This window comes from Oreochromis aureus, linkage group 7 (assembly GCF_013358895.1).
Source record: "Oreochromis aureus strain Israel breed Guangdong linkage group 7, ZZ_aureus, whole genome shotgun sequence".
In the NCBI taxonomy this organism is placed as follows: domain Eukaryota; kingdom Metazoa; phylum Chordata; class Actinopteri; order Cichliformes; family Cichlidae; genus Oreochromis; species Oreochromis aureus.
The window spans coordinates 41,108,258-41,135,276 of NC_052948.1; the positions used below are offsets into that span (position 1 = coordinate 41,108,258).

At 38.9% G+C, this 27,019-nt stretch overlaps 1 protein-coding gene across 2 annotated transcripts in view; it reads right to left on the reverse strand.

The window, feature by feature from the left end:
* The window catches only part of si:dkey-112m2.1 (transmembrane protein 132C), a 169,723-nt gene that overhangs the window by 107,691 nt on the left and 35,013 nt on the right, over window positions 1-27,019 (reverse strand). For both annotated transcript variants that reach the window (XM_039614229.1, XM_039614228.1), the window contains exon 3: window positions 7,294-8,215. In XM_039614229.1, coding sequence (XP_039470163.1) covers window positions 7,294-8,215 — 922 coding nt within the window. The remainder of the gene's footprint in view (window positions 1-7,293; window positions 8,216-27,019) is intronic.

The following is a 27,019-nucleotide window of genomic DNA, read 5'->3' on the forward strand; positions in this document are numbered from 1 at the left end:
AAGGAGGAAAGACAACAGCAATGACTGCAGAGAAACAGTCGTTGCTGCTCATCAATCTGAGAAGGGTTATGAGGCCATTTTCAAGCATGTGTCGCGCTCAATGTTACAGCAGATCAGTATGGCTCTCACAGAAATCCATTCCTTGGAAACATACTACCTTTCAAAAGAAACGAGGGTGGGGGTAAAGAAGTAGGCAAAAACAAAGAAGACATAAATTCAAGAAAAGACCAATGACAGAAAGTCATTATGTTAGAAATATAATGACTTCAATAGATTGCTATTTGATAATGGCGATAGCTTTGTATTGCAGCACCCTATACAGAGTAAGATCTCCATAGTGAATCTCGCTGGATTTCTAATGCTGTATAACTTATTAATGAGTAGATGAGGTGCTGTCAAAGTAAATAACTTTGTGCAGGCCAACGGAGCTAAATGTCAGAAAGGAGCTAGGTAAAGAAGACCAGACAACTTTAAATACATTTAGTTTTTTATTCAAATTTCTGAAATTTCAAGTCGTGTCTGTCTCAGACAGAATTCTGGGGTTTTCTCCCAGTGTTTCAGCACAGAGCAGCTCAAAGAAGAGAAACATGTCAAATTCGGGGAAAGCAAGAAAAGAAGAGAATGTGTACCAGGAGAGAAAGGTTAAACAATACAAAGAAGAGAGGGAAACCAAGACAGAGCAGCAGATAAAATACAAGAAAGAGTACAGATAAGTATAGAAATGAAAATGGAAACGAGACATACCTATCTTGGGTGACCTTTACCAGGAACTGAATCACGGTGGAAAGCAGTCAAGATAAGCTGAATACACTGAGGAGGACATCTTTATTCCTGCCTTTTCTCCTGCTGATATTTCAGCAAACAATTGCCAAAAACAAACAGCCAAAGCACAAGACCTGTAAACCTGAACTGTATTAAAGATCAGAATCAGCTGACACACAGCACTGAATCATTTCTGCGTAACGTCTGAGCAACAACAAACTGGCCTTAGCTAAATCAGCTGCTTCATTCACAGGGCAGCGATGAACCTGCCCTCTCTCACCTCCTAAGTCTTCGAAAAACAAAACCGCTCATGTTGGCTGTTTGGCTGGCACAGCAGTTTGAAGAATCTCGTACTTATACCTTCACACTCTCAGATATTAGAAATTCATTTGCATTCATCAGCAACACCGCCCCCGAGGGGATCTGTGGAAATATGTTGAATTGTTTAGTCAAAATTACAATACAGCTGGGGCAATTTATCTTTTGAAAAGCCTGTTAATTTGTTCAGGAGGAAATAGTGTTTTCATTTGCATGTTGAATAAGGAGTAGCTGGAGAACCCTTTACCAACCTGTTACACCACTCTCTCCATGGCTAATGAGGCAGGGAGCAGTGAATTACTGATTCCACCGGGAACATTCAGCATGACAAACACACCATGACTTTACAGCTGGCAGAGAGAAGGTCCACATATGTATGTGTGTGGGTGTCACTATACATGTGTGCACGTATTTGTCTGCAAATAGGAGTGTAGATGTGAAAATTCATGCCGGTGTTGTTTTTTCCTTTCTTTTTTTTTTAGCTGCTTGGATTAAAAGCCTATAATTACATTCAAAATAATGACATTAGATTAGTTTAGATTAGATCAAACATAGCCAATTATATAATAAAGCAGAGGGAGTTAAATGCACACATAATATAGCCTTTGGTAAGTGTGCCAATTTAGTTGTGGAGCTAAAGTAACAGGCCAGGCATCAATATATGTGTTCAAATTACAATCACTGTGCTACTTTAGAGGATAAAAACTTTTTCTAAGAGCTGTAACACTGAGACGCAAAAAAATATCTCAAGGACGCCAAAAGGGATTCTATGATTTATGCGAAGCATTAAAATCAAAATAAGAGTTTTAAAGGAGTGAAAATTAGTGTTCTTTAAGAATAACCGATCTCGATATTACAAAAACTTCATTTGAGAAATAAACCAGCCTGTAAGAATACACTAGACTGTTAGCAACATGCCAAGCTTTACGCACTTTTATGGAGATTAATTGTCGCAATACTCATACACTTACTCTAGAGCAGTAAATCCCAATATCTGGGACAGGGCCCCCTGGTGGGTTGCAAAGGTACTGCAGGTGGGCCACAGTAATATCAGAAATTCCGTTGAAATTTTATAGAGTGTTATACAGTGTATGTACAGTTACATATTTAAATTTATTTATTTATATAAAGTAAATTAAAACTAGTAATAGGAGGTGGTTAATTTGTGATCCTACTTGGCTTTCACACATTGGCTTTAACACTCTGCATATGACTGGGTAGCTTTAGCAATTTATAGCCAACAGCTTGTGTTGTTTTGTTTTTTGAATAAAACTTCATAACTTTCTCTTGTATTTTGATTTAAAGTAAAGATTTGCTTTACTCACGGTAAAGAGCCTCCACGCTAATAATATGTTGTAGCTGCTCACAACTATTACCCTGGAGCTGTTGCGCATACATGACAGGGACCATCACATAACATGCGTGAGGCTAATTGGCTGAGAACACTGGAAATCAGTTGATTCTTTGTATACTTTTCTCAGCTTCAATCTGAGACTTTAGGAGAAACACACCACCCTTTAGACACAAATAATTGTGTTATCCTGACAAATTAACACTGTCTATTAAAGTTACAGGAAGGACTGATAACTTTGCTGCCTAGCTCCAACATTAGCATGATCCTGTTATTAACCATAGCCACTACCTTAGTGATAATGTGGCATCAGATCAGCATCAGATGTGCTCTGGCCAGATTAACATTTATAACTGTTTAATATTTTATTGTTGTTAAAAAGGGATCTTTAGCCCTCTAAAACCATAAAATTCCTCATTAAGTGTTGTTCAGCATTGTGATTATCAACTACTGTTCATGTGCTTAGCTGCTAGTGAGGGGAGGGGCTTATTGCCTAATCAAATAGCAATTTTGATACTGATTAGCAACTATTACATTTTTGACAACCCTACTGACAATTGTGAAGACCCTTCATAAACCAAAAGATAGAATAGTAACCCCTGTTTATCAAATGTAAGCCTGCTGATTGTTTACAGTGCTCTCAATAAAAAAGAAAATATACATTTTTGAGGGGATTTGAAGTCACTGTGACTTTGCTGGGACCAAATTTTGAAAAAAATACCTTCAAAAATCACCTTCACAACAATGGGATGGACAGCATGAAAACACAATGCCTCCTGTCATAGCTGTCACTGATGTGGAGGCAAATAAAAACTGATTCCAGCTGACAGCAGTACATTTAGAAATAAATGCTATCTTGGGAGAGTCCCACAACTCTTTTGTCAAAAGTTAACTGGTGGAGGAAAAGGAGGAGGGGGTTAAAATGGAGAGAAAGCGATAATGCGGAGAGGAAAGGAATAACCCTATAAATAGTTAATGATGTATCAGTGGCTGGGGGAAACACACCAAAGCTACTTGTAAAGTACGCTTCTCATAAACACCCACGGCCTGCATAGGCAAACATTGCTGGTAGTATACAAGTGCATCGAGCGAGAGGGAAGAAACACCTCTTTGTTCAACATAGCAATTTAAAATATCTTAAATAAGGATCAATACAAACTCCAGCAACCCCCCGCTGGTGCCGCCGAACTTGAATTCACACCTTCACCATGGGCATTTCAAATCCTTAAAGGGTATTTAAAGAAAGTTTTGTATTATCAGAAAATCCAGCAGCTGGGAGAACACCACACTGAATAGCGCCACAGGTTTTGTCCTGTAAGATAAAAGCAACGCACAACAAAGCAAATGCGAGATTATTCATCAGCATACGGATGTTCAGCTTGACATGCTGGTAGTCAAGTACTCTAAAGTAGCCTGTGATTTTTTTAAACACTTTGAGGCTTAATCTTTTGGTTGCTAATTAGGTATTTTGGCTGAATTTTAAGTCTTTGCTATCCCTATGGAAAAACATAAAAAAGATGAACTTCTTAACGGTTGGGGTGCAACACTGGTGCAAAAGAGGCACTAAAGGAAAAAATACCGCCTTTAAAGTTCCCATTTACACACATGCTGACAAATGTGATAAACACACACTGTGAGCGCTAATACTTCATGGGAGTTCATCATCACTGGAGTGAGAGAAAAAGCAATGAGGCTTTTTGGCAGATTTCCTGCTCACCCAGGGTTGACAAATTGCCAAGGCTCTCTGTCACAGCTCCACTTTGAGGCCACTAACCGTTTCATCTGCCATGATTTAGATCTCGAATAAAAGTAGCTTGATGGAAATGCATATTCCTTACACCTTAATTTGCATCACGCAACATGCAGCAATTACAGTCTCTTTGAAAAGTCATTTGTATGAGACAAAGCTCAATGAATCAAGTACAATTTTGCTGCTACTGTGCAGATTCAACTCAGACTTTTTCATTAATTTTTTTGAATCATGATAATTTTGAGGGCGAACACATGAAACAGTCTTCATAAGTAGCACAAATGTGTAATTAAGGTGTTATCCACTTCACAGCAAACAAACTCCTATACATGCAGTTTGAGCCGTAAGCTCTGTGGGAAATCTAATATCCTTCAATTTAAGTTTGTAGGCACACAAGACAAACAAGCTGTTTGTATAAAACACATCCATCACAGTTTTTGTAAAAAATAATATAGTTTTATAGTTTTTCAGGAGTTCTGTTCAGTCAGAAGAAAACAGTGTCTCCTTCGCTGGAAGGTAAGTGTAAAATGCTTTGCTCTTTCAGTTTTCTGGAGCATCAATAAAATAAATCAAGCACAAAATCTGTTCAGAGCGAAAAACGAATAATAATCCAGGTGATATTCAAAGGATGCTTTTTTTGAGAGAAGAAAGTTATAATTTAAGGGTTTTTTGTCACTTCGAAGCTGTGAATGTGCGTACTGCCAGGAAAGGTTTTTGTGTTTCTGTGCGTGGAGTCAAACTGTGGAACAGTTTGAGTGCAGAGCAATGTCCAAACATAAAGCAGTTCAAAAAGAGTCATAAAGATACGATCGTCATGAGATAGAAAAAAATGGAAAATGATGAATTTCAGTGAATGTCTCTGTTTAGAAAGTTGTTTTTTGGATTGTACAGTTAACTTTTCAGAACTGGAGGTACTGGCTTTGTTGTGAGGAGGCAAAGTTATGCAGTTACAAAAACATATTGATATGATAATAATTTGTACTTTATGTGGTGTATATATTATATTAGAAATATGTTCATTGTTATTACTGCAGATTATATCAGTAAGGAAGCTAAATAAATATTAACTGATAATGGCAAAGGAGTGGGATTAAATAAGTGTGCATTTCTTCCCACTCCTTTTAGACATGTAAGTAAATCAGAACAGGTGAAATGTAATTTACTTTATTTTGTAAAGTAAATTCTTTGCTACATGAACTCCTGTATATTGTTTACATGATCGAAATAAGATTGAACACCCACACACGCACACACACGCGCACACACACGCACACACACGCACATAGACACACACATAGAAAACTTTAACATAAATGTGTTTTTCAGAGATTTCAAGTTGTTGTTGAGTAAGTAGCATTTGCACTGAAGCAGTGCAATCTAAGGACCTGTGGGTGTGGTTTATATTGTGTTCAGAATCAAATTACATAAGGGCACTGCCTTGTTTAGTTTTATTTGTTTGTGATACTAGCTTTATCTCTTTCTATAATCATTTTCTGCTTAGTAGACAAATGACTCGGGTCCAAGCCAAAACACCAAACTGCTGCTGGACAGTACTGTACTGACAGCATTGTCTTTAAATCCCAGTTGGTAAATGCAGATTTTGACTCCTACTTGGAGTAACCCTTGAATCTTTTTCTGAACCAATGAGTTTCTGACATTTTTCAGGTCTGCTTATGGAACACAATCACTGGGTTTGCATAAGAAGTTAGGGTGGTCTCTGCCTATTCATCCCTATTTAAATGGTCGTCAAAACACATTTGCCTTCCTTCATCTCAATTCTGGTAAAACTGAGATTCCAGACAGTTTTTCTAAGGGGGTCAGTCAGTATATCAGCCCCCACAATCTTGAAACTCGCATCTCAAAGCTCATCCAATCTTGTTTCCTTCACCTAAGAAATATTGCAAAAATCAAACCTTTGCTGTCATTCAATCATCTGGTATTTTTAGTTCACGCTTTAATTTTCTCCCACCTTGATTATTGTCATTCCCAGCACGTGCATCATTCAGTCCTCCATAGCCAGTTTCCAATTAGTGCAGAACGCAGCAGCAAGACTGCTGACAAAAACTAGCCAGCGGTCACATATTACACCTGTTCTTGCATCCCTTCACTGGCTTCCAGTGAAATTACAAATCCACTTTGAAATTCTGTTACTAGCACATACAGCTCTATATAGACAGGGCCCTGCTTATATAGCAGCGCTTCTGAGACCTTATCATAGCACCCGGCATCTCTGATCCTCTAACCAGGGTCCCCTAACTGTCCCTCGCTCTGATTTTAAGACCAGAGAGGATCGCACTTTTGAAGTTGTTGCGCCTACACTGTGGAACAGCTTTCCTTAGTCAATCAGGTCAGCTGACTCTGTTATTTGTTCTGATGAAAACTCATTTTTACAGGTTAGCTTTCCCTTAATCTTTTCCCCTTTACTTTCAGCCATAGTTTGTAACTATTTGTATGTGTTGGAATGAATGACTGACCATATGGTTGATTATGTGTCTGTATGTTTGAACGCGTACACTATCTTCAATATGTAGCTTTTATTCAAACTGTGAAGTGCTTTGTAACTCTGTTTCAAAAAGTGTTACATAAAATAGTTATTATTTTTATTTATTGATTTATGTTTAACTTTTTACATTTTTTTTTACTGATATATACTGAGGTCTCAAAACTTGTCATCAAGCGTAAAGCGCAGGTCCCTGTAGAATATGATTTCATAATCAAGAGCGCACATTTATCTGCGTAATATAACTACTCAGACAGTACACTGTTTTAGAAACAATAATATTTTGTTATTTTGCAAGATTAGTTCTACTCTGTTTGATGCTTTTTACAGTGTGACAATGACCAAGAACTTCTTAAGAAAAGTTTTATAAGCTTAAGCACAATTTCAAACATGGATAAATTGTAAATGTTGCATATTATCGAAGGGTTGGATGTTTAGTGTTCTCAAAGGGTTTTATATATCATTTGTTCTTTTTTTAAAATTCAAATGAAACCCTTCTTTTCAACTGTGTGCATTTCAAACAATTTCTGTTTGAAGTGGAGAATGGAGAATGAGAAAACATTAGTACAGCTGCAAAGTAAACTGTGTTCTCCCTGGAGGAGGTTGACTCACCTGAGGGTGAAAATTTGTACTGAAGAAAGAGCAGATAGAGCCAGAAAAGTCGAGACTGTTTCTCGCTGCCGAATGGGTTTGGAGGGTGCCATCACCACAAAGTTATTGTCTAGCTTCAGCTCCGACAGTGGCTGAAACAGTCTGACACTTCCAATGCGCTGCATAGGGGTATGCCCTGCAAAGTACCCTAACGGCCTCGGCTGGTCTGTGAGGACAGAGCTGCCCTTTCTTGAATCCTCTGAAGTGCAGTCTCCGTTATCTGTGGTTTGAACCATATAGTAGAGCTCCACAGGAGTGCCTTGGGCTTCCTCGGAGACCTTCTGCCTACCAGGCCTGACAGTAGGTGGGCTGAACCAGCTGGCCAGGGGCTCCAGCTCGGCAACACATATCCCCAGCTCGCCTTTTAGCTTGCATGTTCCACGCACCTCTTGAGTCTCATGAAAGGCAAACATCCTGATACAGGGTAGCTTGTGGATGGTGCTGTAATCATCCCAGTCCCTGCCTGCAATATAGAACAGCACTTGAACTTTCGGCCAGCTGGGGTGAATCCTCTCGCTGATAATGTAAGTGTGCACCTTCCAGTTGAATGTAAAGAGAGGCGATGCCAACGCTGATGTTGTTGAGGATGAAGTGAAAGAGGGTGTGCTAAAGGGCCCGGGCGAAGTCTGTAGCAGCTCCAAGGGGACAGGCTGCTGGACAGACAGTGGTCCATAGCTAGCATTGACATAGGGCATCTGCCGGGCCTGGTGGATGAAAAAGGACTCTGTGCGAGCCTGGAGGCTGGAGTTCCTCATTAAGTCCTGGTTTGCCTCCTGTAAAAAGAACGCTGACTCCGCATTGAGGATCCGGTAGCTGACAGGTAGATATATTGGTGTGGGGCCAAACCTCTGCAAACCCTCCAGGATCACCTTGGTGTCCACGACTGAAACAGAAACATAAAATGACGATAACCTGTTAGCCTTTATTTCACAGATTGGAAAAAATCTCTACCAGGGATATAGTAGCTGTGAAAGTAAGCTTCATTTCGCAAACTGTGTCAGTAAAATCTGATTGAGGTGTGAAATCTTAAACCTTAATGAGAAAATTTGAATGAAATAATTCAGAAAAGGGAAGCCAACACTTCATATTTTACATAACATTTGCATGCATTGCCTGCAACCTGAGGCAATCATATCTACAGTCAGTTCCAGCAGTGAATGTTAAATGGTGTGTTGGAGACATTTCCATATGATATCACTTTCATGAGCCACTGCTCTTATTTAAAAGAATTTGTTCGACACAATCCAAAACACTTACGTCTTTCTCAGTCACTTGCTTATCAGGCTTGTCCATGTTCCCTCCTGCTTTAAATCCTTTTCATTGTGGTGCGCTAACTCAATCTCCCACCCCACCCCCACTCTCCTTCAATTTCTCCGTCCTGTTATTTTAACTTTCAGACATTGTCATCTTCTTGTTTCCTGCACCCCTGGATGTTATTCCAACATTTTCATATTTCACATATGTCAGATATGGAAAGTTGAAGTCTTCCAAACTGAAAATATTTGATCTGACTCTACTTACTGATACTCTACAATCCACAGGAGCTTATAGGTACGCAGATGTGCCATAGATAAACTTGGAAAAACAAAGAGTGAACAACTTTGTGATAATGGATAGTGTTGGAGAAACGTTGGAGAACAGCTGGGTTAACCAAAGATGAAAACAGCTGTTTGCCTTTGTCAGCTTATGTGACGTATGGTTTTTGGATGAACCCTACTTTGCATATATCTACAGAATATTTCACATCTTTGGGAAAGCATGGCTCTGTCATACGTTTGTGCTCAGTATCTGCTTGGTTTTGGTGACAAAACCCTTTCGATTTCAAAAGATAAAAAGGCGTTCGTCTCTTCCAGTATTACTCTTTTTTGTCGTGGTTTTTCTTGGCTAAACATGCTCTTAAATCGGGCCTCACATGCCCCTAAAACCTGCTTCAATCTCTCCCTCTCCTCATTCTGCAGACCTGACCCCCACCCTCTTCTCTTCACCATCAGTGCACTGATGGAGTTGCCCATGAGAGTCCATTGATTTTCTGTCCTGGACCCAGCATGCTGTGGGAGATGTGGCATGGTGGTGATTTGTGACAATCCATGGCCAAAAAAGCAATGACAGGCTTGCCAGACGAACAGCACCAGACAGAAGAGCAACAACATTCAGAAACAGTGCGGTAAAGGGTTAAACTAGCTTCCCAAAACCTTACACGAAATGATGAGGGAGGGAGATGGGGGGGTAGGGGGATTATTCTTCCTTGAAGAAATGTTATTGTCATATGCACAGTAAAAATAAACACAGCATTTTACACTGCAAAATGAAATTCTTATTTTAAATAAGCCTTAAAGATAAAAGTAAACCAGGCAAGTGTTGTGAATAAACACAATTTACCTGAATTTGTTCAGCTAATGTACCCCACTGTGAATCGTTCCCTGTTGCTTCTCTCTTCTCGCACCAGCAGCAGTGTATCTTGAGTCTGGAGAAGTGAGAGCTGCAGCTACACAGCTCTGTTTTTCCAACTTAGCCACAGACTATGCAGTACTGCAGGTGGACACTGCAGGTGTCACAGGTGTTAACCTCCTAAGCAGCACTGTGTCTAACATCTTTCCTGGCGGTCACCCAGCTCTCACGTAGACTGCTGTATTCATCCATCCTTTTTTTCCCCCACAGTGAAATGTCTATTGTTCTTTTTTAAACAATTCCATAAATGAATGATTTATAATATTCACGGTCTTGAACTTCTTTCACATTACACCTGAGCTACAATTTAGCATATACCTTCAGATTACACATTTAAAACTTATAGTTAAGCAACTGTTTATGCAAGAGCTGACCCATTAAAAAACTACCAATTTCTAGGCTGTGCAAGCTACATTAATGAGCCGTAGATAAAATCTAAAGGTAGGCATCGTCTAGCTGCCAAATAAGTGTTTATAGTATTTGCACCTTTAAATTGGACGGCAAGGAAAAATCGAGCTTTCACACTTGTATTTAACCTTGCATAGGTTGTTTCAAATAACACAGCAAAAAGATTATGAGCCTGTTTAAGGGTTATGGATAAACCAGGAGGCCCTCTATCGCCTCATTTCTACCTCTATATCTACTAATCTGTTTAAAAGCCATGCATTATGTTGTGAGAAAAGTTACAAATGTTTCTTCAATATGTCAAGGATTTTTATTTATCAAGCATTTCACTGTTATTTATCTGTATAATTCATTTATCTGTTGCCTTTGGCTGTTAGTTAACTACTAGTTCCATCTAGCCTACCCCCCTGGGAACTTACACCCTCGGACTGGGAATCACAACAGTTTGGTCTGTTGTGGTGTTATTGAAATGCAGGTCAGGATTTGGACTGAAAAGTCAATGGCAAAAAAAAAAAATCAGCAATCAAGCACACGGCTTCCATTTTATTCTGAAATAATTAAGTATTGTTCTAAATATTGCTTGTGCCGCCACCCCAGCTAAATAAAATTGTGTTTGCTGCCTAAATAACAAACACCCACACAGCTGAAGCTAATTACAGGCGTCTTTCTTCTTTATAATCATATGCATTAATAGTAAAATGTCTGCCTCTGATAAATGAAAAAGAATAAGAATAAGAATGAATCATAAATATGAATTAGTTTTCTAAGCAGTCGCTTTCATGTTTGTATTCATGTGGCACACCTTCAAGCTAATCACACCTTAAAATTAGTCACCCTCTGTGTGCCGAGACAGCGTACAGTGAGTGACTGCTCCTGCATAGCTTTTACTGAGAGAACGGTGTTTGCGAGTAACAAAACTGAGACCGTGGTCAAGGGGCGAGCCGGCGCTTAGTCGGTGCTGGATCACGCTTACAGCCGAGTGAAAGGATTTTCCTGTCTATCCTTTTCTCTGGGGGATGTGACACACTGTCCTAGTTTCCACTTACTATGACACAGATGAAACTAAATACCTCATTACAACAGGAAAAAAAAAATGCTGTAATTTGTAACTTGAGATTTAGAATATGTCCCTTTCTATGACACCAACAGGACATCGTAAACAGAGAGGCAAAGTCGGTGTGATTTGTAGCCTTGACTTGCCCTTGGATTTCATGTAAGCAGCACTGTACTTGTAAATCATGTCTGTAGGACTGTTTCTGCAAATGAAAAAGGGAATGATTTGTGTAGATAGCTTAACTCCATGTGCTAAATCCTGGCTGTAAACTCTACAGGAGTAATTTTAGGCACTGCCAAACCCTCAGGATGTGGCCTGAGGAATCTGATCACATATCAAACAAACAGCTGAACCAGACCTCATCATTAGACAGATGTGAAACTTGGGATTTACTGACTTGATGTTATATACATGCAGTATGAGGCAAAAGGCCTATGGCAGCAATGGGAATGGAGATTAAAATGTTTTTTTCCATATCATTTCACACCATGCAGCAAGCAACTTCTAAAATAAACCCCAAAATGGTATTGACGCATTCGTGTCCCCAAGACAGACGTGTGGCTCCAAATCAAACCGTTTCTTATAATCACCTGTTTTTATCCCTGGCGACCTAAGTAGAACTTCACCCAAGAAATATAATCCCTTCATCTCCCTTCAGCCTCCCTCCTACTCCTCCTCCTCTCATCCTATCTTTATCCTCCACCATGTGTGCATCTTGCAACCACTCCCTGATCAAACATACTAGGCTGGCCAACTTCAGTAAGTCACTAATCAAACGGCTTTTCTTTTATGAGATTTATAAATGGAGACTGAGGTAAGAGGTAGGAAAACCCGAACAGCAACAAAGATTGGAATGGGGCAGGGCAAGAGGGTGGTGATGGTGCACTGTTTGTGTTAAGGAAAGTAAAAAATTACAGCAAGAACATTACAGGATGGGCTGCATGCCTTTATCATGGTACTCTGATTACAATTTTGCTTTTTGTAAATCTAGCACAACATTGTTCTCACCTCCTTTAGAAGCACCTACAAAAGTTTAATGCCTCCCAACCTGCTGACGCTACTCTCCCAGACTTCTGTTTCACAGAAAAGAAAACAATTAGTGGTCATTGACAAAACTGGCATGTAAAATCTAAGGGCTACAATCACAAAACTGTGCCCATGGGGACAGAAAGTTCTGTAGGTGATCTCCTGTCGCTGCTCTAATTTATAAACAAACACACAGCCAGCTCATTTCAATAAAGAGCAGCATTCTTAAAGGGGCAACCCAAATTAAGTGGTCCATGATTATGGGACGAGATGAGGCTGCAATATATCTGCTAACAAAACATCAATAAGAGACAATTGAAGAAGAATCAGTGTTTCTGATACAAAAGCAGAGTCTTCTGGTAAAACAAACTGCTCGTGAAAACTGCAGTCTATTACACCATATAAACCTGAAATCAGTGTATAACTGCTGACATGTGACAAACATTATTCAGCATCAGATATAGAAACCAGTGTTAATGAAGTTACCGTTACCGCGCCAAGCGCACCCCTCTTTAATTTTTTTTCAGCAGTCTGAGGCTGCAGTCATTTATTAAAGTCAAGAAAATATATTGTAACATTCACACACTTATCTAACATTACAAGTCTGCCTCAGTCTCATTAATTGCTTCATTCTGACCAATATTTTAATCTGATAACAGACCTTATACCACAGAAAAGATGTGTTTTCATTGAGGAGCTTTCTCTGTGTATAAATGTGACTAAATTCCTGGCACACTGCAAACCTCGTCTCTGTAAAGAAACCCGGCTGCCTATAAAAAAAGAAGCAACCTTCTATGGATTTCGTAATGGGATTCTCCTCTTCTCTCTGATGCTCAGCTCAGTCCAGTTAAGTTAGGCTCTGTTTTATCAAAATGCTAGTTTTACTGAGGACCAGAAGCATGTAGGATTCATCTTTAAACATGCAGGGTGGGGGAGTCAGTGAAGAGTTACAGGACACGGCCAAAGCTTTCACAGTGCACGGACAGCTCTGAGCCATCAACTCGCGCCAATTATACGCTCTTTCTGATAAACTCTCCCCTTCTCATTCCAAATAAATGAATTCTCCTATTGGCAGATATCTCAGCTACACTGGGCACATAATACATGATTTTTTTTTTCCAGGCATTACATTCAGGACAACTTGGAGTAAACAGTGGTGCAACCTTTGTAAATCATATTTGTGTGATTCATTTACATACTCTCCTCCCAGAGTTTTGCACTCTGAAAAGGAAACTTATTGTAAGTAAGACTACCTGCATCCACGTCTATCAGTTGGAAAACTGCCCCTGCTTTAGTAAATACCTACAGAAGCTTTTTAATGCCAAAAGAGGATTTCACGATGGCACAAACGGTTAGTAAATCTAGTCCTAAATCTGATCTAATTCCCTGTTTAGCTCAAACGGTTCTGCTTTAGTACATGATGGGTTCTAAAATGTCCTAAGACAATGTTATCATCAAAAGACCACAAGTGCCAGTCTTTTTTCAACGTATTTTTTTTAATGACATCAAGCTCAAGTCCTGTTTAAACAACACTTAAAAATGATCAAGGTGTGTGCCACACCCATGTAGCGGCTATCAACATTAGATGAATCCTCTATGAATAAAAACTCTATGTTTGTATAAAACAGCAAAGAACCTTTAGGAAGCTCACTAACAGTTTAGCCACTATAACTGAAATGTCTCAGCAAACACTTTCATTAAGTGTCATTCAGACATTTGTGTTGTCACACCCCTACGTCTACAGACAGACTTTTTAAGTATTTTTTTAAGACACACATGTTTATTTTTCAAGGTACACACAGAATAACTCAAAATTATGAGTTACCGCGTGTGCACCCTCTACAACTCCAGCCTCTGCTTCCTTGTAAGTGGCAGGCAGCCGGAGCTGTGGCTTTTCAGCGTGTGTGTGTCTCTCAGGTCCGAGTGCACTACCGAAGAAGAAGGGAAGTTGATTAGAACGTGCACAGCAGGTGTGCAAATTACTCCACCTGGCACTAGTCCCTGAATCACCGTGCCCCACCTTTCCCTCTCCAGCTGGCTAAAACTACACCCCACCACATGTCTTGGGATGAACTGTATTCAGCTGAATAATGATCAATTAATTTTTTCTCATGTGCAATCCTAAAGTCACAAATGTTTTCTCTTCCACTTGATGAACAAATATTTCCTTTTTTAAACTGCTTATTCAACACGGGGGCTCAGAGGTGCTTAAGCCTGGGAGACTCTTGTAATGTGATTTCAGCCACTCTTAAAGTGAAGCATTTAAATTAACTACTGGTGGTAATTAACTAGTTAGTACGCTACACTATTGTACATTCAGAGTTCCTGAATAACATTTTATTAAGTGACAAAAGCTAATGTTTACACTGGCTAAAATTAGGCCTTGCTTGAGGATAATTGAAGGATATTAAAATCCTTGCAAGAGTCTCAGTAATTGTATTACTTCAAATGTATGAATACTTTATTGAACTATTTACAAGTAATAATGCTGCCTGTATTTTCTGCAGCTGTGGCGCAGCCTCAATATTAAGCAGGATGGTATAGGTGATGGCGAGTTTTATAATTATGTGATGTTGTAATGAAGAAGGAGAGGGAGGTCAAGATGATAGCCAGTAAACAGGAGACGCTCAGGAGGTCAGAACGAGGCAGGTTATAAGGGATTTAAAAAGACGCTATTTAAGGGTTACATGTCATCATACCAAATATACAGAAAAAATATTACTACTACTTGCCCATGTACCCCTACTGCTACTGTCTTGTAATATCTTAAAGCTTTTAATGGCGTTTTAGCTGCTGCCTGTTAAGACAGCATTATAGCATTATTTTCTTAACCTTCTGGTTTAGGAAATCATCATGAGGGCCAAAGACGCTGGAAATCTGCCATCACTTTGATGAAAGTGATGATCGCTGGACAAGCAACACCATAGCTGGAAAGGCACTGACCTGTGACTGTATATAAAGGATTGTAAAATGGGATAAAGTTCCTGCTGAGCTGCATAGACTTTGTGTTGTCACTGTGTGACAAAGGACCGGCAATGCATTTTTCTAAATAACAGATCAATGGAGTAGTGGCAGTAGTTACAAAAAGACACTGAAACAACACATGTTCATTTATCGCCATAAACAATAGACAATAGAAAATTCTGACTGTAATATATAAATGCAGAGCTGCAAGTCAACCCCAAAGGCTCAACGGTATATTTTAGCCAGCTTGTTTTAAGGTGTAAGCATTATTGTTAAGAGAGCAGGGAAAATAAATAGCTTCAATTTTTCACTGACAACCTTGTTCAATTACTGAGGCACCTTAAGAGGTCTAGTTGCCTATAAAAGCGTGAAGAGCTCGTCTTGTCTGATGAGTCTGGGGTGCACAAGATGACCTCCTTGGCAACCTGACCAGAAAAGTGACTGAAGATTTCAGAGGGTGTAAACTACAGGAGACACAGGAGCCTCTCCTGAGACTCTGAAGAGACTTGTGATTGCCATTAAGACGCACTTCCAAAATCTGCCAGATGTAAGAGGCGATTTCAGCCGTTACCATGGGTTCCACACACTAACTCTCAGTATTGAGGATGACAAATAAGAAAGCCCAGGAGAGACAATTCAAACCCAACTGTTTTAAGGTTAGACTGATTTCACAGGATATTTTGCAAACATGTGCCAAGAAACTAGACCATGCAAAGCTCGTCAGCTGTCTTCTTACTTGGAAAAGTCTTCAACAGAAAATATGAATCCAAATGCCTATAATGCCATAACATTTTTCCCTTTTATATTAATGGAGGAGATATGAGTCACCCCAGCCTTGACTTTCAAGCTTTCAGACTAAATCCAACCTTATTGTATTATTTTAATATATTGAAAGGAAAGGTAAGGACTAACAACGCAAAAATGCTCATTTATTTTTCCATTCTTATTTTTTCAATGAATAGTCTAAGAAAAACAGATGATGCATTTAGACAATGGGGCTACGACTTCAATGTCGGTCTTCTCTGTATAGATTTGTATAGGAAATAATTGCATTTCAACTACTCACTGAGCATTGTTGCAAAATGTATAAATAAATGATTTAGGTGTGGTTATGTTTAGTGTTAAAAATATATCTTCAAAGTCCACTTTTAAACAAATCTGTCAAACAAACCACAGTTGAGCTTTTCAGAGAACTCTACAAGAAATGCAAAAAGAAAATCTGAGCACCTATTCATAATTTCTGAGAAACAAAAAATAGTGCATTCATTGAAAAAAACAAAAACAAATAACAAACCAACAATATGTTATTTTGATGGTTGCTAATGGTGTTGCTCACTTTTGCATCGGTTGGTGCCCACATTTTTACTTTACTGATTATGGTGTTTTGAAGAAGATGGCACATCTTGTTTTTCCTCTTATAATACTGACATTTAAAAAGCTTTTGAAATCCCAAATTTTCATAAGTCCACAAGGTAAAACATTAGGACGTGATCTTTACATGGCATTTCCTTTGGTTAAACATTTGCTCTATGTGCAGGCTCCGACTGTAGAGAAACTGCTTAAGGGACCCCAAAGTCACCATCAATGGACCTACTGTCGGTCAGCATGAGAGGTAACTTTCTTATTCTCAGCCACAGAACAATGAAATTTAAAAAAAAAGGTATTTTCGAGCTCATGGAGGGCTGGATATAAATGTCAGCTGCTCCTCAGATAGAGAAAATGCCACCGGCAAAGTCAAGAAGTTTAAACCTTATCAAAGACAGCTTCTGATAAAGCCTTATGAACACATAAAGGGGAGAAATAGGCTGAATGTGTCCAAAACCACTAAGCAGCACACCACTTAAGTAACACTAAGTTACTGGAGAAAGGTATTTCAGTTGTTATAACAGAGTGTTATGTCTTACAACACCCAACTGATCAAAAAGCTACATAAATTCATCATCACTCCATAATTTATTTGTTTATTGCTCAAAACAAACACCTAATTTACAAATGCCTATTTTCTTTACAGCCACAAAGAAAAAAAAGTTTGCCATCTTCCATTCACTGCTGGCTACTAGATATAAAGCTAAGCTCCATAGCAATATAATCCCCTGGTTAGTGAAATGACATTAATGATATCTCAACAAAATCCAAACACACAGGAACACTAATCACTCCAAGTGCCCATCACATGCACTCCGACACTGCAGGAGAAGCAGGGCACAGCAGAAAGCCCACTCCAAGCTGGAGGTTAATTGGATCACATAAAAGCAAAGCACACCTCATCTTTCATCACTAGGCAACACATTTACGCAGCAATCGATAGGTGGAATCATATTTTCCCCTTTCAGAAAAATGAGGGAAAATGAAGTATTGTGACCCGACTGAGATGGATAGGGCATGGCTTCATACCCTACAGATAGCAGCGATAAGTCTGTGCCCTGTGTTTGTTCGCGACTTGAGTTGTTTTTGGTTCTGACAAATCATATAGACTTTTTAGTTCCAAAATGGCCTTTGGTTATTTATGTCGATAAAGTCTGAGTCTGAAAAAAACTGTCTTTCTCATCTCACCTTTCCAGCACACAGCATACACATGAGATCAAACATCAACAGATATATTTTGCTGTATTTTTTTAGGACTTTTGCTCTGCATCAACAGATTTAAAGATATTTACTTTTAGAAAGACAGCCAGACAAACTAAGAGCAATTCTATACCAATTGTTTGCCATTAAACAAGTCTCCATCATAAAGGAATAAATATGCTTTGAAATATTAAAAATACATATTTAAATTTTCTCTCAGGGCATATTCGCACAGACTAGGGGCCGATTAGCAACCACCTCACAACTAGAGAATATGAGTATTACCCGACTGGTTGAGAATGGTTGCTGGAGGTTGCTGGCAGCTTCTGTGAAATCATTTGCTAAGACCCATTCACAAAACTGATGAGTAACCTCATAGTAACTAACGGCTGTTAGGCAAAAATTATATATGGTCACAAAGAGGTATGTGGTCCTGGCCCAGAATCCTCCTTGTGATTGCTTTGGTTGTAGCCTTCTGTAGTTTGCATGGAAGACACTAACTTGTCCTCAAACACTCATCAACTACTTGCTGAGAAGTTCTGAAAGTGTTTAGAGAGCGATACAAACTGTAAATGAAGATAATTAACCTTCAAACTAAAGTTTGCGCCATTTGATACTTGTTGGTTTCAGACTTTGTGGTCTTCGTTTCTACTTTGATTTGCATTTTTGTAAAGTTTCCCTGTCACTCTGTGGTAAGTTATCAAGCAACTTTGCAGACAAATCACTGTCATCCATGCAATCTACAGGCAACTCTGACAATACGCTAACAACCAAAGTAATCACAAGGAGGTTTCTGTGACCAGTTCTCCTAGGATCTAGCACTGGCCAGCCTATTAGGGCACAATTACAGCTGCGATTCACAGCAATAACGATGAGAAATAAACATAAAATGACAGGAATAGCTGTTATAACACATGAACACCAGCATGAACAGTCCCATGAGTCTTTGGGTTAGTGACCCCTCCCCTTGGGTCGTTACAAGACATTCTTCCGTAGCAACTGGAGGTTGCTCACTGGTCGCCCAATTACGAAAATGTAATTCCATATAACAGGCTCAAAGCAGTCGTGGAAATGAGGCTGCCATATCTTCAACCACGAATGTGTTGCAACACAAGCTGCCTCAATTAGATCCTAAAGGTGACTGCTACAGAGAATGGCATTTAAAACCCATCCTCCTCCTCTGCTTGCGTGAGAATAATGTATTTGCATCACAGGAATCCTAACAAAATTGAAACAAAAAAGCCAAAGTTCCTGTTTGAGCATTAGTTATGCCCGACTGGGGAGAAATTTCACCAGCTTCCAAACATCTCTCTGTCTGCTTAAAAAACTTTTTTTTTCACAGTCATTTTGCAAGGCATCACGTCTCCCTGGTGGAAGCACTGAGAAATAGCAATCAACATCCCTTTGCCAGTTGTGCAGAAATAAAAAAAAAAGAAAAACCTCAAAGCTTTCTGCCTTGAAGACACATTTGGGACATAAATGGGCTTTTTATGACACTTCAATTCTGTCCATTTTCCTTTTGGCCAAGTGTTGTGCATTGTACAGTGTCAGAAAGAGAGGAGGAGAATGGCGGCACTGGGAGTCACTGAGGAGCCGCCGGTTGTTTAGATGAGATGAGCGAGAGACGAGAGCTCTTGAAGGAACGGGAAATGTGCTGAGCAGAGCAGAGCAGCAGTTAGCCTTCTTACGAGGGCACCCACAGGGGTAATCGAAGGCTTCAACTTTAACTATGTGTGCTCTGCTGTTGTCATTTAGGCTCACAGATTGCCTCGGTGCACTTATGAATGTGACCAGCGCTCTCCCTATCTGAAGTAACCACACTTTGAAAGTGAGTCAAATAAAAGCAGTGACAGTGACAGATGATGCGGCATTGTGCCTGGATGGAGGGGGTCCCATGTCATAAATAACAACGAATCTCAGTACTCAGGTATTCATATTCAAGTGAATCCATTTGAGGTATACTGCATATTATACACCAGGGGTGCTTTTTTGCAAATATATACAATCAGATGCAGTTAAGTGGGTAAGAATAATGCATTGAGTTGGCAAAAACAAGCAGGGTGAGTAATGTTCTGGCATTTCCAGCAGGGTTATACTGTAAGAAAGTCAATGGGCCTTGGACATCAGGCACTGCAGCTGCTCCCTGATCTCAAATAATGTAAACCACAATATTAATTATGGTTAGGACAGGGATGGGCACAAGTTCAACATTTACTTACTTTACTTATACTAGGAGATATATATATATATATATATATATATATATATATATATATATATATATATATATATATATATATATATATATATATATATATATATATATATATATATATATATATATATATATATATATATATGTATATATATATAGATATATATATATATATAGATAGATATTTTAACAGCTTTACATTACAGAATAAACTGAAAAAAATCTTACTGTGTTTTATTTAACCTTTGGTATTGTCTATATTGTCTATTTTGGTACCTAACATTCTGTTTATTTTAGCCTTTTGTGTACAGCACTTTGTGACTGGCTGTCTATGAAAATAAACTTTACTTACATATCAGTTAAATGAAGATCAGTTGCAATACATTGTTAAATATGCTTCATGTGCTATGACTTACGATACATTTAAAGGAATAACTGGGGCAGAGATTATTATAAGAACATCCAGGTGACTATTATGAACTAAAGATTGGGATGTGATAGGTGTTTATTGATGTCAGCAATTAAAGCCAAACCACAGCTTCAGTAGTCTTTTGTACTGTGAAACTATTATTAGATGATAGAAAAAGATAAAACCACTGCAACTCTTATTGTAATGTCTTAAGCACAGAAATAAAGTTATACTTTGTCATCGGTCAGTCATAGTACAGAAACTAATGAGAAATCCATTGAGAAGTAAACGAGGCTCCCAAATGATCATATCCAGGATGAATTAATCTCACTAATCTCAACACTGCATAAGGTCATTGGTCCTTTGGTTTGATGAGCGAATGATGTGGGAAAACTTTGCAAGATCAATGTCCAGAAAGCACTTTTTTCACTGAAGAGTGCTATTCTGAGAGTAAAGATAAAGCATTGGTGCTTAAATCTAAGAAAACAAAGATGTCTCCTGAACACCGAACAGCTGTCTGTTCCAAGAAATACTCTGACAAGTTTTATTTATACTTTAGAAAGGTAGAATGGTGGAGGATGGCAGTCTGTTATTTTGTCTTCTTCAATACAAGTGTCACTGTTTTCATGTTCTCGCTCAAGCAGAAAGACAACTGCACTTGGCCTTCCATGATACCGGGTTACAGAAATTCAGGTAAAAAGAGCTGAGATATACAAATATTCTGATTGAGTGTTTGTGATTAAGTATAAGAAATGTGGGCCATCAAGTGACTCTAAAAAAGTGAATCTCAGGCAAAGATAAAAACAACAATAGAAAAAAAAGGAACATATTTCATAATATAACTACTGCAGAAGCAATTTTACAGCTCAAGGATCTTTCCTTTTGGAGGGGGGATTTAAACATGACTTGGACGGTTATTAGGAGTTGTTTGCTACAATATCAGAGGTGCTCTTTGTGTAACAGTTGGTGTGAAGATTTGTGTAGCTCAAAGTGTAATATCCTACGATTAGACCGTGTACAGAGATGCATCCTTCAAAAGATAGTTCAGTTATATTCAATTCTATTTCATTGCATTTATGTAGCAATAATAAAGATATACATAATGCAAATACACTGTGATATTTTAAACAATAGTATAGAAAGATCTATTCAGGGTTCAGGGAGTCTGACGACTATATAATACCTGTGTGTATTCGTGTGTGTGGCAGCATCCATAGTATAAAATGCATGCTCGTGCTGTAAATGTGCTGCTTTTTGCTGTTTTTGTGTGTCTGAGTTCATGTTTATATCCCTGTGTGTGTGCGCCAGTGAGTGAGTGAGTGCGACTGTCTGACCATGAACACACTTGGATTACCTTACTGTCATATAGCCTCAGGCAAGCAGCGTCAACAGATACTTAGAATTAGAGCCAGGATGCACCCCACTGGTCAAACTCCAGATGATCAGAAGGTAAGCCTCTAAAGGCCTAACTGTAATATCTGTAAGTCTACCCCAGATGTATTTTTTGAGAGTTAAGGAATGTGTGTAGTGCGGTGCCTCTGGCAGAGATACAGTGGACTGTGTTGATCAGTGGCACTGGATGAGAGTTGTGTGCCTCTGACAGCAGTGAGGTGGTAAACAGCGTGGAACAGAGGAGCCTGGTACCCCATGGCCCCGAGGAAGTCCACTGCACGCTCCAGCAGGAGCCGAGGGAGAGAACAGACAGTCATTTCGCGGCTGCTCAGAAATTCTGAAATGAGATGAACTCAGAGGTCTCTCCCTGCAGCAAGAAATGCTCACGGCATGCATTTCTTTATCCATATCCTCCCCCAAAGTGCCACGGAGAATTTTGAGTCTTTGAGTGAGCTTAGTGGTTAAGGGAATAAGCAGAAAATGGAAATAAAGATGCCAAGAGAAAGGCTGTCTATCATTTTCACTCAATGCTCAGACCTAGTTTTATTTGTCAGCTCCATCCTTCTCTTGCCAGATTTTGTGACTAACAGAAGCTGAAAGGTTTAGTCAGATAATTACCTCACAACTGCCTTAGGTTTTTGCTGAGAAAAAGCTTTTCAGAAAGTTTCTTCATTTTTTTATAGCGAGTCGTAAAAACTACAAATCTGCGCATCATAAAATGTCTTTACATCACTGTGGTTCTCTTTAAAAAAAGCTGTCTCTCTTTGGTAGCACTCATGGATGAAATACAGAGGCCCAAGGTCACCCGCTCTATGGGCACACAGAATAAATGTAAAATAAATCAAAAGTAAGTGATTGAAAATCTGTTATTTCATCTTCTTCCAGATGGCAAAACTATGAGAAAGTTATATTTTATTTGCCCCCTGCAGTCATTTCACACGCACAAAAAGGACAACTCTGTGGGTCCTCCATAATAACAGGTTGTGGGAAACTACAGGAGGCATATGTGGTGAGAGAATTTTCAGTTAGAAAAAGTCAAACACTCTTGACTTGAATTTGTTTTGGACAAAGTTGAAAAGTCTCATGGTATAGAGAGGACAACAGTAAATTATCATGCTGCGCCTTCATTTAAATCTATCCCCCTGCTGAGGACAAAGAGCAAATGATGAATGAATGAGGGTCTTATGCTCACATTATCCATTGATCCATCCATTGACATCCGTCCATCGATTCTAGGCTAGAGCCTATCCCAGCTTGCTCACGACACATGCATTTGAAATGTCTCATTGCAAGCTTAAAAATATGAAGCTTCAATTCAGAAAAAGGGATCAAAGTACTTTAAAACTCTTCACAATGCTCAAGCCATCGACTCCATAACTCCAACTAAAACTATATAATGAAAGTAGATCTCACTTGTTTCATCATGCCTGTGGGTCAGTGGAGTTCCTAAATCAGCCTGATCATCATGCAGTACATTAGCAAGATAACCTTTGACAGCCTTACTGTTTGCATGAGCATTATGTCTGTCCCAAGGACAGAGAGACTACACACAATTCTTCAAAAGAATTTAGCCATAAATATCGCTTTCATTTTCAAACAATTTGCACATGAGCTTTGATTGTCAGCTGCTTAGATGATGCACATATATATGGTAGAATACAGGATATAGGGGAAAGCATTGATTTACAGTATATATTATTAACAAAAAACACTAGAAATGACTGTTTAAACTTAGGATCAATCTATTAGTTGCTAATAAAAAAGTGCCATTGGTGACCGTCATGTCTTTTCTCCCTTGTGCTTCCAATGTCTTTCCTTTCCCTCAATTGCTGTGCATTTTTCTCTCTTTATTTGTGTATTGCATTCTTGTGGTATACTTTTCAACAAGGACTTGTACGATACAATTTTTTTCTTTATCAGTTGAGGGTTACATTACAAAAGTTTATTTTATGATATATTTTTTTCTTTCTAGGGCAGTATGGTGGTGCAGTGGCTAGCACAGTCCAAAGGTATGATGTTAGTGGTAATAGCTGATTCTAAATTGGCCGCAGGTGTTAATGAGAGTGTGAATCGTCCTCTGTTTTCTCTCTGTATTAGCCCTGCGACAGACTGGTGATCTGTCCAGCCTCTTGCCCCATGACAGCTAGGATAGGCTCCTGCAGCCCTGAATTGGATAAATGAAGGAAGATGGACATATATATATATATATATATATATATATATATATATATATATATATATATATATATATATATATATATATATATATATATAAACAAGATATCAGTTTCTGTGGCACCCGATGGTCTCAGCTTGACCAACCTTATAAAAATTCGCTCCACTGTCAAGCAGGAGTGGGTGTTCCTCAACAGCTAGACATACATGGTTGGTTAAGGTTAGAGGTAGAACGCCCACTTGTGTTATGCAGCAACTCTTTACTCCATGTCTGCAGTCTCTCTTTGGACTTTGCTTGGACTGTGTGAGCTTTCAATATAGTTTTAGTTATGGTTTACTTCTTTCAGCGTTTGTTATCACATTCTGTAAATTGTATTACGTTAAATTTCTTTCCTTTCTCTATTTATTTAGTTGCATTCCATCCTGGCTGTCTGCTACGTATGTTCTGCATTTGGGTCCTCATTTCTCCCCTCATCATTACAATGATGTCGGGTTTTATAGGGCTCTTGGTTGTGTTTTTCTTTCTTTCTGTGACACCAATTGAGCATTTACAAGTATTGACTGGTGAGTTGATGAGGTGATATTGTTTTATAGACAATATTTGAATCTTAAAATGGTTATGTTTGACCTTTTTGCTATATGGGGGTGAGAAACAAAACACAATAAAACACTGGTCTGAGATTATAAAGTAAGTGTCTTTCTTCTGTGACAAAGTAGGAAAAAGATTTAAAGTTTAAGCAAAAGCACAAAGTTACATTATATACAGTAAAGTATATATATTGTACTGTATGATAAAAAGACCCAGTAAAGGTCAGCACAACCATTATAGCAGAAAGCTGATTCTATGTGTGCAAATGTGTACAGCTACTGAATATTTATTTTTAGCTTTGCTGTCATACGTTCACTTCATCTTTCTTCTTACATCATCATTCTTTCCATAGCCTCCTCAACTACACGCATGTCCTGACATATACAGTAACATGCAGCCGCACTGACATTTATGCCACAGCCTAGCACTTCCACACTGATTGGTGTCCTTGGAAATCACTCAGAATCGCTCTCATACTTTTTATCATCCAAATGCCATCTAGGTCAAAACCTGCCCTCTCTTTACTTCCTAATGTTAACATTAATCTGTTTATCATAAGGGATAATTGACTGGACTCTTTTGTTGATACTGATAAAAAATGGTGCATTAAGAAGATGGGCACACAGCCATAATGGCCTGTGATTCAGCAAGGGCTATAATGACTACACTTATATAGTTCCTCTTTTAATTAACTCTATTAGCGCTTGCATGAGGGCATTTGTTCTTACATGCATTGGTATTCAAGTCACATGTCCTGGAGTCCAGAAAACCAAGAAGGCTCTCAGAGAAAACCACTCTGTTGATGAGAGCAGATCAATATCTAAGCTGTCTATTATTATCTCCAACCAAACCGGGAACCCAAAAATGATTTTCACAAGTTAATGACCTTTCCTAAATATCAGCACAAGAGACCTGGCCTGTTTATGTAGCTTAGATCAATCTGACACAGATTGTGCAGCCCTGAACATGTTCTTTGTAATCATATCGGTCCAGATAAACTAAAAACAATCTCTGACTCTTACTGTGATCAGTACCTCCAAGCATGTGGCAAGCCAAGCAACAGCCGAAATCCACTGTAGAAAAAAAAGAAAGATGTATTGTTTTTTCATGACTTTGCGCGCACTATCGTTAACTTAAGTTTCACATTGAATGGGTAGTTGTTTTTTTAACAACCCAGCTGAGCAGTTCATGAGCATCATATTGGGCATCATGCCTTGCAACTTGGCAGTCTGGCATAGCTCCCCTGGCCACCAGCAAGCTCTTGTTGTTTTTTTATATTCTCACTTCAGCAGCAAGAGCCATCAAAGATAAAAGCACAGTTGCTCTTTGTCACACAGAGACAACAGTCATGAAATTTTAAAAGCTAGAAGTACCAATCTAGTAGTGGAGAAAAAAATACTCCCTGAGCAGAACTTAAATTCGGTGGCACAGATTCAGGCAAATAAAACATATAAGACTATCTATTAGTGGACAGATTAGGGTTGTTACAGTGTCTCTTATGCATACTCTTTAAATATAATATACAAACAAATTGACTGGAGAAAACATAAAAAATACATAAATAAGCTAAATCCATTAAAATCATCAAGTAATATGTAGGTCCAAAACATCCCTGATTGAAAGTCTTCACAACACTTTTGAAGGTGGGCACCAAGACACGAGTTCTAGATGCTTTAAGTCTTGCAAGCTGCGAGCTGCTTTTTCCAGCATATTCGGTAGATGCTTGATCAAACTGAAATCTGAGGAATTTGAAGGCCAAGTCAACACCTTGAACTTTTTCTCATGTTTTTCAAACCATTTCTAAACTGCTTTTGCAGCGTGACAGGGTGCACAGCCCTGCTGAAAGGGGACACCGCCATCAGATAATATCAATGCCATGGAGAAGTGTCAAGTACATCACAATGACTTTGCCTGTTTGCCTTTTTCCCCATAGTGCACCCAATTGCCATTTCTTCCCCAGAAAAATTATACACATGCGACCGGGTGTCCACAAGATGTTAAAGATAATGTGATTCATCACATCAGGTCACATTCGTCCACTGATCCCTCGGGCACCCGTGACCCTGTCGGCAGTTCACCGGTTGCCCTTCCTTGGACCACTTCTGGTAGGCACTGAAGACTGAGAACCCCCACAAGACCTATCGTTTTGTAGAAGCTATGACCCAGACATCAACCTAACATAATGTGACCCTTGTTAAAGTCATTCAAATCATCACTTTTTTTTCCTGCTTACAATACATCAGCTTCAAGAACTGACTATTCTCTTTCCCTCCGTAACGCATGGTACTAGTGCTGGGCGATATGGAAAAAATATTTATCACGACAGGAATTATTTTATATCATGATAACGATATATATCACGATATACCACCTGACCTGTGGTCATCTGGAAAGTATGCAGTCTGTAAACAGCGAGTGGAGTGGGTGCAGTCTTTGTTTTGAGTT